The 12,578-nt window shown below is 38.2% G+C and overlaps 1 protein-coding gene across 2 annotated transcripts in view; it reads right to left on the bottom strand.

The window, feature by feature from the left end:
- LOC128530390 (kazrin-A-like) overlaps positions 1 to 10,629 on the bottom strand; it is a 65,222-nt gene extending 54,593 nt beyond the window's left edge. For both annotated transcript variants that reach the window (XM_053504317.1, XM_053504318.1), the window contains exon 1: positions 10,272 to 10,629. In XM_053504317.1, the coding sequence (XP_053360292.1) occupies positions 10,272 to 10,440 (169 nt within the window). In that variant the 5' untranslated portion in view covers positions 10,441 to 10,629. The remainder of the gene's footprint in view (positions 1 to 10,271) is intronic.
- Between the last annotated feature and the right edge of the window lie 1,949 nt (positions 10,630 to 12,578).

Below are 12,578 nucleotides of genomic sequence, written 5' to 3'. Positions count from 1 at the left end.
GGCAGATGCTCTTATCCAGAGCGACTTACATTTTTATCTCATTATATATCTGAGCAGTTGAGGGTTAAGGGCCTTGCTCAAGGGCCCAACAGTGGCAACTTGGTGGTTGTGGGGTTTGAACCTGGAATCTTCCGAACCGTATAAAAAGTCCTAGTCCAATGCCTTAACCACTGAGCTACCCCTGGCCCAACCACCTTTATCTTAGTTTACGGTGCATAATATAGTGGCCAATTCATATCTGAAAATGATTCCTCATGCTCATAACTTGTGTGCTGGAATCCATCAGGGAAGAAAAATGCATAGATGTGATAACCTGGTCGTCCAGTACATTCAGGTCAACAGTTGACTTTATTTTATTGCACCAAGTAATAATGACCAAATGAAGCAAGATCCCAGATCATAACACTGCCTCCAGAGGCCTATACAGTGGCCACTATGCATGATGGGTGCATCGCCTCATGTGCTTCCCTTCTTACCCGTCACATCTGTACCAATGCGTACTTTTCTCAATTGCTCCAAAGTCCATTCTTTATGCTCCGTAACAAACTGAAGCAATTTCTCACTTAGTCTCACTAACAAGTGGTTTTCCTATGGACACACAGCTGTTTAGTCTCGATCCAGTGAGTTCTTATCACACTGTGTGTGTGGAAATGCTCTAACTTTCACTATTAAACAGATTTCTACTGTCAAGTGATCTCAGTTCATGAGTGTTTTCTCTCACCACATTTCTTCCATGAAGGTGACGGTTTAAACTACCCAGTTTTAGTACTGTTCATTTCAAATCTCCTTAGTGTGTTTCATTTGCTTAATGTAGACCAATCATTTGACCATTTTAAAGTTCTGAAATATATTATTTTTTTCAGAAAGTGCCCTCAAGCAGAAAAACTAATTTCCCTATGTATTAACTGTTACTATATTAAATTATTTAGTGTTCTGATCTACTGGTAAATTATAAAGATTTTATAATGTTAATATTTCTCGCTGCTGCACTAACTGATACTAACCAATAATTAACAGAAAAAAAGATATTCATATTCAAAAAGATATTCACAATATACACAATAATATACTGTATTAATATATTACAATGTATTGAGAAATGCGGAAATTGATTTTCATATATTGAGAAATATATTTAAATATATTCAAATGTATATCTTAATGTATGTATTTTATATTCAACAGTATAAATTTCATAAGACTTAATAGGCATTAATCAGAGCACAATGACAAAGTACAAGTGTGTGTATAATTCTTGTGTATAAAACATGCATAAAGTATAAATAAAATGGTGTGGTCTTAATTGCAATATACAGTATATATCGATACATGTTCCATCCATATATTGCAGTTTATTAAATATAAGCACTAGTTTCCTAAATATGTAAGTATATTTTTTAATATATCGCCATATATATTTTTCCATAGTCCTAGAATAATACCGTTTTTACTTCTTTTTTATTTATTTATAAACCTGAGCATTTATAAATCGCATATCATTAAAGTGCAATGTTTTATTTTTAGGGAATATGAATATGTCACAACTTCTGTGCCTTTTTGCTGTTGTCTAATGATATTTTTGCGCCACCTCAATCAATCTGATGACCTTTAAAACATGATTGAAATGCCATTCAAGCTAAACCAGATTCTAGACCTCTATTTGGCTGTAACTTCATACTAATGACTACCATGCACTCTCTCTCTCTCTCTCTCACACACACACACACACACACACACACACACACTCAGTGACCACTATAACTATCTTGTTGTTCTGGTGCCAAACTGTAAACAGATATTAACCCCCCTCCACATCTGTGTTTAACATCATGACACACTGCCTAAAACACCCTCACACCCTCCCTCACATACACACCCTGTGACAGACTTAACATTACCACAAACATCATTTCGCCACTCTCCAGTCGTGACAGCCCTTATTCATGATTACATATGATTACCCGTGACATTTCAACATGCTCTCAATAAATAGACATTAATTAAACTGCAGATGTGAGTCTGCTGAACCACAGAGAAGCTGAGAGCAGAGAGGGTACAGAAAATGATAATGAAACATAATGACGTAGATGGAAATGATAAAGAAAAACACATCTGAGTTTTTTAAAAAAATGAATATGTACAGATGTGAACACTTAATTATATTAAAAAAAATGTGATTCTTATAATCCACGCTCAATAAACACAACCCTGCTGAATATTTACAACGTTATACAGCCTTATACACGTATACTAACATCTGCTTACACACACACACATGCAAAACCTTCTCATCTACTTACTTCTTTTTCTTCTTAAAGTAAAAAGTATTTATTCCCAATTGGGAGAGAAAGACAAAGACAAACAGACAGATAGACAGACAGAGGCTGCTGTCTTGTCAAGCCCTCGAAATTCTCTACACTGGCTCTGGAGATGTAATCTGACACGTCCTGAAGGTGTGTGTGTGTGTATGAGTGTGTGTATATGAGTGAGTGGGTGAGAGAAAGAGAGAGAGAGAGAGAGAGAGATGTTCCATTGACTTTAATATCCATTTTCACTTCATATATGCCAGTCAAGTATATGTGATGAATAAAACACAGCATGACATCAGAAAATATTCATCCACAGAGTATGGTCATTAGGCTTATAAGGCTTAAATCATGTGACTTCCTGCGACACAAGTCCCTCTAAATTAGTTGTTGCTAGAGCTGCAGGATTGGATCAAAAATCTGCGTTGTGATTATTTTGAAACATTTTGCGACCACGAGTTAAACTATATATATTTAACTATTAAAGGTACCATTTAGCATTCAAACTTATTTATATAGGCCAAAATCAAAGAATGGCACTAGAAGTACTTGCATGTCTTCCTGGTCACCAAAACCACACACACACACACACACACACGCGCGACAGTAGCATGCGTCTCTAAGTCCAAAAATCATGTTCAGTATACTTATGTGTACAAGCTTCATACCACATGAATTATTAACTATGCATAAATTATCTTTAAGAAATCACGTTTTTTTTCTGATTAGATAATTGCAACAGTTCACATTTAGATTTCTGTGCAATTAATTGGGCAGTGGTAAATTTGTTGATTTCAGACGTGAGAAGACCTTAAAACAATAAGAATAATATAGACCTGTGATTTGCTTTGGAGAAACCTGTGATGAGTTGGCACTTCTTCCAGGGTGTCCCCTGATTTCAGCCCAGAGTTCCCTGGAATAGCGTCCAGGTGGTGATATAGCTGTAACAAGGTTGCAATGACTTCAGGACAAGGTTGTTTTTAAAAGTTAGAATGACCTTGATACAGTATAATGATGTTGAAATAATGTTGAGTGCATGACCTCGCCTCACACACCCGACCCAAACACACACACACACACAAACACATACTGTATGTTACAAATACGACCTCAAGACTTCAATTTGACCATTTATTTGCAGCAATTAACATCTATTCACATAACATCCGACAACATCTATGGTTAAGTTTCGAATCCTGATCGAAAATTGGAACAGACACAGCTTACTTCACACTGCGTGTGTATCTCATGTCAAACATCTCTTAGGGTTGGAATGTTTCATTTTCTTTTCAGAATATTAGCATTAGCTCCTAAATTATTGCAGGACTGTGTTGGGCCATGGTGGTGTAGTGGGTTAGCACTCTCGCCTTGTACCTCCAGGGTCCGGGTTCAATTTTCATTTCTGTGTGCATGGAGTTTGAATGTTCTCCCTTTGCTTGGTGGGTTTCCTCCCACTGTCCAAAGATCTGCAGATTAGGCTAATTGGTGTTCCCAAATTGCTCGTAGTATGTATATGTGCCCTGCAATGGATTGACATGAGTACCCCGCCTCGTACCCTAAGTGCAGGGGCATTCCTTCAGTGTTATCCTGTCCTAATGGTCAATGTTTTTCCATTATCATTTTTTCAAAGTTAAATTCGTTAAATGAGTAAGAAGTCCATTACGCATCATGGGCACATACATTCACACATTTTGTCAATTTATAGTAATCAGTCAAGCTAGTGGCATATTAATGAAAGGTAAAGGCATCTTTGAGAAAACCTCCGAGGCAGCTAAAGCTGTGCCATAGAATGCTATTGCCAATTGTCTGTTCCACACTCCGCTTCAGTAAGTGGCAGGATGGCACAAACTTCCCAAAAACTCCAAAGAAGAAACAGAAGCTGTTTATTTATTTATTTTATTATTTTTCTGCAAAGGTTATGGTATATTTTTAAGCGGTTCCTTTATTTTCTGCAAGTTCCCCTAAGAAACTGAAATTATGAATCAATTCTTAATCGCCAACAACTCAATTAATCGTACCTTCCAACAGAAGATACAGACTGTGTGCGATTTATTTCCCACTGTATTAGTGTTTAAAATAAGTATAAGACACCTAGCACTGAAGCTTATGAAATCACTAAGGTTTTTTCTGTAATTATAGTTCACATAGGTCAATGAAAAGCCTGAGGCCACTAGCAGCTTGATTAGAGGTTTGCCAGGCACCAACAGCTACGTGCAATGCACTTTTGTCAGCCAAAGTGTGGGATAACTGAGAACAACAGTTAATAAGAAGTAAGCACATTCTCAAAATAGCGGCATCAACCAAAAAAGGGCTGACGTTTTAGGCTGCGGCTATGAATTATATTACAATGCAGACCTTGAGATGAACATTGGACATCATCCAGAATCTCTCCTACTACAGCACTCATTCATCCCTTTGTTAATGTGAGAAGGTCATTTGACCCAAGAGGAAATTAATTAACTTGTTACAGTAAACTCATGTAAGATTCAGGTCTATAATAAAAAGTTTTTAAATAAGATCAACTAAATTCACTGACACAGTTTATAATAAATTCTGTGATACTTATTTTCCAAATGATACACCCTCCCATCTAATGCACAATCACTCTTCCTTCCTTCCTTCCTTCCTTCCCCACTGTCTCTCCCTTGTTCCTTCACTGTCACAAACAGCCAGCGTTTCTTTTCAGCAAAACTGGCCAAAATGAACAAACAGCCCATTGAAGTGATGAAAGATCCCTGACCAGTGCAGAAGCTTTCTTTCCAATCTAACACACACACAAAAAGGGGAAAAAGGTGATTGATTTGAAAGATGTCAATAATGAAACAGCAAGTGCTTTAACAAAGGCTTATGGGGCTTATATTGACTAAAGTGACACTGCAATAATAACCATCACACTGAGCGCCAAGATGCTGTGGTCAAGAGGGACACACCCAAGATAGGGTGCATATCTTATAGTTAGATTTTAAAAAAATGACCATTAATGACTAATTATGAAGAGTGCATTTACGTGAACATTTCAGTAACTTTCAATCATCTTTTGTAGTGTATGCTTAATTAATCAATTAATTTACATATTTATGTACAGATTTCAACATAATTAGAAAAAAATCCTGACTGAAAACAAGAGCTGTGAATCATAGCCAGACTCGATTAAATTTTTGGACATAGTGATTTTTATGAGGTAGACAACATTATTACAGGCATTAAGTACAGTATTATTTAGTCACTCACTCATCTTCTATACTGCTTTATCCTGTATTCAGGGTCGCGGAGAGCCTGGAGCCTATCCCAGGAGGCTTAGGGCACGAGGCGGGGGTACACCCTGGACAGGGTGCCAATCCATCGCAGGGCACACACATACACACACTCACACACTCATTATGGGTAATTTGGGAGCGTCACTTAATCCAACCTGCATGTCTTTGGACTGTGGGAGAAAACCGGAGTACCCAGAGGAAACCCACCAAACGCGAGGAGAACATGCAAATTCCATGCACACAGGGACGGGAATCGAGCCTGACGAGGTGCAAGCGACAGTGCTAAACACTACACCATCGTGCCGCCTGCATTAAAAGTATTAAAAGTAGTTATTTAAGATTGAAATGCTGTGTAACTTGTGTTGTTATTTATTTAAAAAAGGGGATGAGAATCACCAGGGATCACCCAATACGATATTAATCCCGATACCTAGATGCCCTTTCTGTAAGATTTTACAAATTTCCCTATTCCTTAATAATTCTAAACTGTTTTACGCAGGACAGTGTGTTGCCTGTCAACGTATGAATAGTTTAGAGAACACCACCTGTAAGATTATAGAGGAACTGCAACATTTATATATTTAAAATGTATTTTTTAAGGCAGAAAAAAATTGCAATAGGTAACACTTATTTTCATGTGCAAATCAATTTAGAATCCAAAACTGACTCATTGGTTTAATGAAATGAATCGACCTACAAAAGCTTGATTAAATTGCGTAATCAGTTTAATTGCACAGATCTACTGAAAACTTATAAAGAAAACTTAAGGGCACTTGTTTTGACTCGTTTTCACTTAAAAAAAGGCAGAGATAAAAAAGGTAAAGAGCTAAAAAAGGTAAAGCTTTAATTCACTAGTAAAGGTCATCATTAAAAGTGTTTTTCCCCTTTTCAGAATTGAGACAACTCTTTAGATGGAAGAGTTTGCATTCGCTTAAAGCGTATTTATATACGAGCAGAACACTCTCCTATACATGTCCTATCCTATCCTTTCCCATCACATTGTAATGTAGTTACAGAATCTGTATTTATATGGTCCCTTACAGAACCCAGCCCATGAATTCACGGTCCTGATAGGTCAAAGGGTGTTTAATTTTCTACAAGAGCGGCTCTGACGATAGTGCTGGCTGTAATGAAAAATCACAGATTTATGTTAATGCATTCATTTTAATACACTCTCATTTCTATAGCAACCACTCACTTAAAAGGCTTTTATGCTGAATGCTCCACATAATCCAAGAATAATAACAAATATATTTTTAACAAAATGTTATTTAACAGAGATAATCCAATCAGCCATAACATTACCACCACTGACAGCTGACGTGAAGAATATTGATTATGTCACTACAATAACATCTGTCAAGGGGTGGGATATACAATATTAGGAGGTAAGTGAACAGTCAGTTCGCAGAGTTAAAGTGTAAATTTAAAAAATTCAATTCAATTGGGTCAAAGTATCTCCAAAAAGACAGGCCTTGTGTAGAATTCCCAGTTTGCAATAAGTAGTCCTACCAAAAGTAGTCCAATGAAGGACAACGGATGAACCTGGGTCATGGGTGCTCGAGGCTCATTGATGCACAAAGGCTAGCATGTCTTGTCTGATTCCACAAAAGAGCTATTATAGAAAGGATAGAGGACTCTACTGATACTGATAGAACATACAGTGCATCACAGCTTGCTGGGTAAGGGTCTGGGTGCCCATGCAGACCCATGTTCTCTTCCGAAAGCGCCTATAATAGTCATGACAGCATTAGACTGGAAAGCATGGAACACTGGAAAAAGGTGACCTGGTCTAAGGAATCACTTTTTGCGTCGCTGGAAGAGATGGCACCAGAAAGCATTGGAGAAAGTGTACAAATTTCTCCAATGAAATTGGAAATGTTATGCTGGGAATCCTTGAGAACCATGTACCTAAACATTCCTTAACAACAACTTCAGCCATTTATGGCAACAGTCAGTGGCCTTTTTAACAGTACAATGGACCACAATATTTCATGTCAAAATGTGTTTAGAAATGGTTTGAGGAACATGACAAAAAGTTCAAATGAAGTCTTCAAATGAACATTCAATAAACTAAAATTGGGAAATTCTTGCATAAGCAAAACCTCCAACATGATCCTGTGAAACCGTTTCCCCCAGGCACCTCTTTTTATGCATGTTCTATAAATTGCATGTCACTGCCATGTTTGTCGCGTGCAGTGATGTCATGAGCAGGGGGCATTGTGTGAGCGCAAATTGTGCAACAATAAGGTTTTAAGAAACACACTTAAATGTCTTGTGTGTCCTTTCATGCATGATCTATAGAAATTTATATAGATAGACTTATATAGATATTTGTGTGCAAATACATCATCTCGGTGGACGACACTGAGATCTAGGTTGCAAGTCCATGCTACTGTGCTTGTCCTGATGTCATGAGCATGCACTATTTGTCTTCTCGTGTGTTCCCTAGTGCTACATTTGCTACTAATCCATAGCGTTTATTCTGTTTGCTCTGTTTATCACTGCAGTCTTGCTCTCTTTTTCGCTCTCTCTCTCACACACGCTCACCCATACACACACACACACTTGCACACACACACTTACTCTTTAGTGTGCATAAATAAAATGAAACCATGCTCACATAAATGGTGACATATAGACAAAGTCCGCTTACAAAAGAACGTACTTGACATGAGATGCTTTGTCACTAATACTTTCTGAGCAGGAGGATGATTTGTCTGGCTGCTCCAGATTGGCCGTGTTCATGTGTTGTGTATATTTTGCCCTTCCTCTTAGATTAATCCTTCTTCTTAGCTTAGTCCTTATTTATAAGGAATATTTTGACTTTTTCATTTTACCACTTTATTGTTTGCTGCTTGTTCGTTTTGTGCCTGTGTGTTAACAGTGCACATTCAACAGTGGGCATTCATGGACACTATGGACACATTCATGCACAATTTTTGCACTATATACTTATACTTTCATTATGGACCACTGCACAAATCACTTTAATATTAAGACACTTTAAGAAGTCAGTCACTTTATGCATATTTGCACACCTCAGCCATTTTTTACATTACTTATGGACAAATTTCTATTTTCTTCTTTCATATTTCTATATTATATATATTTTGTTCTTATTTCTACAGTATATTTTTATTCTTATTTTATCTTAGGTAGCACCGTATATTTTTACTTTTACTAGTTAATTTCATTTTTCTGCAATATTTCTTTTACTGCAATATGTCTTTATTTTTACTTGTACAGTATATTTTACCAGTTAACTTTATTTTCTACCGTATTACCTTTTATTTATATTTATTCGTATGTTTAAGTTTTTATTTTAAGGTCACTGGTAGTCGAAAAAGCATTTTACTGCATATCGTACGGTGTATGACTGTGTACGTGACAAATAAAATTGCCTATGGGCAATTTGGGAACGCCAGTTAGCCTAATCTGCAGGTCTTTGGACTGTGGGAGAAAACCGAAACACCTGGGGGAAACCCACCAAGCACAGGGGAACATGCAAACTCAATGCACTCACTACGGGCAATTTTGGGAATGCCAATTAGCTACTTGGTATTTATTACATATATCTTCTTGAATAATGTGGGGGTGTAAGGATTGCAATGATGGCACATGAAAATGCTCCACAAACTTTGTTCTGTACCCGAGTACTCCCTGGTATTTAAGTGTCAGTATGCACCTTGACTTATGCAATAAACACAAAAGAAAGGAAAATTACAAGGAAGTCAACCTTCACATTTTGCCTGATATTACTGATAGTTGTGCAAAAATAAAAAACAAATCTCAAGAACAACCCTCTTCACAAAACTTGCAAAAATCAGCTATGGCCGTGAAGTTCATAGAAAAAGATACACACGTCCTGCTCGCATAGAGACAGGATAAGTACAGGAGAAGACAGATGACGTCGATGACATCACATTCTAAACAGCGGCTTACTTCTGTGTTAAGTGCGGTCAGCTTTTATGTATGATTTTCTAAGTCGCTCCAGATAAGAGCGTCTTCCAAATGCCTAAATGTTAATGTAAATGATTTGAACCTTGCTTCAGTACACCGGTGATGTGCTTTAGATCTTTTTAAGTGGACTTGAGCATGGTGTGCTGATCCATGCCAACAGGGTGTGTTTGAGGTCAAGTGTACTCTGATCCGTGTCTGAGTCCCCAGTGTGAACGCATCCTAATGGCCATCCATGGATGTCTCAGGTCAGTCAGTATGCATTGCAATGTAACCAGCAGTTACTCAGCCTCTTTTGGGTCTGGACAGGTTAACACTGAATCATACAGATGCACATTAACCTGCCTTTATTCATAGATGTAGTAATGCACAAAAAACTCTGCATACTATAGGCCTATATGTTTTTATAGATCTTTACTGTATGTCCAATTTGCGCTCTCATTCTGGCACTTAAGGAGTTACTCACTGCTGACAATTTACTGTAGGGGCTGTTTTTTTTTCTGCACATTGTGAACTTATGTTAGTCGCAGTCCTTGTGTGTGCAGGCATGCTCAGAAAATAAAGTCAGGAAGAAAAAAAAAACTCATTCTGATTCTGATTTTGATATGAGGAGTCATTAACTCACGCGCACATTCGTGATGACATACAGGAGCTCGCGAGGAACTCTGCACGAGCGCGGACGAATAACTGCGCGCACTCGTGTCACCTCTCCGCACAGCATGTGGAAGATGAAGATGAAGGTCCTTACCGTGGCAGCTGCGCGCCTGTCTCCGCTCCACCGTGGCCGCGTCTCGCGCTGCCGCTTCTCCGGCTTCGTCACGCGCCAGCGGTTCCGCGCGCAGCTCGGTCTGCTCCTGGCTCGAGCGCCCGATAGTTGGGTCTCCGCCGCGGCGCGCGAGCTGCTCTCCGTCCTCCATCCTTTTAAAAGATCACCCGCGGCCGAGCATCAGAAACACTTCCCCTTTGAATGCCTTTGTTACAGTGCGACGATCTAAACGCGAGGAAAGTGCTGTAATCGCATTCTGACGTTAATCTAAACGGAGAGAGAAAGTACGCGCGCTCGAGAGAGAGAGAGAGAGAGAGAGAGAGACGACGTATCGACTCTGTTGCTGCTCTCGCGCACAGAACGGCGCGCTGAAGGATGACGAACAGCTCCTTACCGGACCGTACCATCTGCAGGGGGGACTGAAGGGCACGTTCATGTAGTACTCACATTATTTGGACGCAAATGAAAGACGTGTGCATTTATTATTATTATTATTATTATTATTATATAACGTTTGTTCTATGTAGACCTTATTATAAAGTGTCAGGAGTGTAATAATATTGCAGGACAGTAAGGTTTGTTGCAATGACAAAAACACGTGCACAAGCACACTCATACATCACCGCAGGTAATAACTGTGCTCGTGCTATACGGAGGCATAAAGCCCTCCTGAGCCGCAACACAAGCAGTTTAGTTTGAAAACAATTGCGTTAATACAAACCCGCATGCAGGACACACACACACACACACACACACAATCTGTGTAATGCTACCCTGGTGAGGGTTTACCCTTGAGCTCTGTTAAGACGTGCATGGATCAAGATGAATTGCACCGTGTCTAATGAAAATGAATAATCACAATGACGTTTTTGGAAAATGCAAAATAAAGTTTTAGCCGATTGCAGTCATCTGGGTCAACTTACACACTCGAGCGTAGGCAAATTTATATAATGGAAGGCCAATGCGTTGCTTTTATTATTACACACACACACACACACACACACACTTCTCTAACTCTCTCTCTGCCTGTATATGTGGGTTTTCCTCTGGATTCTTCTTTTTTTTCCACATCCACTCATGTAACTACAACATACCGTGCATATAAAAATTTTAATACATAAAAATCTTTATATATAAAACGTAAAAATATCTTGTTTTTTTATTTATTGTAAAAAAAAAAATTGAAACTCTCATGTTCTATTAATTATATGTAAACTGAAATCTTTTAAGCTTTTTTTGTTTAAATTCTGAAAAATACACTGTTTTTACACTGTATGAATAACAATTTTGGGCAGCCTGGTGGCTTAGTGGTTAGCACTGTTGCCTTTTACCTCAGGGGACCGGGTTTGATTCCCACCTCGCGTCTGTGTGCATGGATTTTGGTGGGTTTCCTCTGGGTGCTCTTGTTTCCTCCCACAGTTCTTCATAGTGTGTGCCCTGAAATGCATTGGCACTCCGTCCAGGGTGTTCCTTGCCTTGTGTCCTAAGTCTCCTGGGGTGGGCTCCTGGCCCCTATACAGGATAAAGCAGATAGACAATGCGTGAGAATTAATTGAAATTAAACATTCTTATACTTTTTTCTGCTGAATTATTTATTTTTCTGATTGTTAGTTGTAATCATAGAATAAAAAAAGCTTGACACATATTTCACTTTACATGTAATAAATATAGAATAGAACGCTTTGGATTTTAGAATAAAAATTTATTTTTTAAAAAGTTTCCATGATATCAGAATTTTGTTTAGATGTCAAACAAACATCCATACTTTTGCTTTCACACACTTCCTATTGATGCGATTGGGTAGCCTATTTAAAAAAAAAGCTTTCATGCTATTTGCTGTCATGAGGCCACATGTACTGTATATGTAGCTGGCATTTCAAAGAAACATCTGTTGTCCAGTGAAATCTTTTAGAAAAAAACAAAACAGCAGTTTACAGGACCTGCTCCAGCTGCAGACAATGACTCAGCTGTTCCTCCTCTAGATAAATGAGCTACCTTTATATAAATATTAAAAATCACCTTAAAACAGCAATTTCCATTGCATCCTAGGCATGCTTTAATTGTTGCAAAAGCTAGCTAGCTTATTAACAACTGTGCGCCAGGCAATTGCCCATAAAGTCATTAGCTAGCTAACCAAGTGTGAAAAACATAGCTAGGTACCATTAATGGGCTATTAGGACTAGCTGTCATTTATGTCTTTCAGCACATAAACAGTGTTCAAAGTGACAGCAGGAACATTGTCATTAATTACTGTATATAATGATGCAGTTAATAATTAATTAATTAATT

Source organism: Clarias gariepinus, chromosome 9 (assembly GCF_024256425.1).
Source record: "Clarias gariepinus isolate MV-2021 ecotype Netherlands chromosome 9, CGAR_prim_01v2, whole genome shotgun sequence".
In the NCBI taxonomy this organism is placed as follows: domain Eukaryota; kingdom Metazoa; phylum Chordata; class Actinopteri; order Siluriformes; family Clariidae; genus Clarias; species Clarias gariepinus.
Note: the sequence above shows the minus strand (reverse complement) of the source record. Positions and strands in the feature narration are given on the sequence as shown.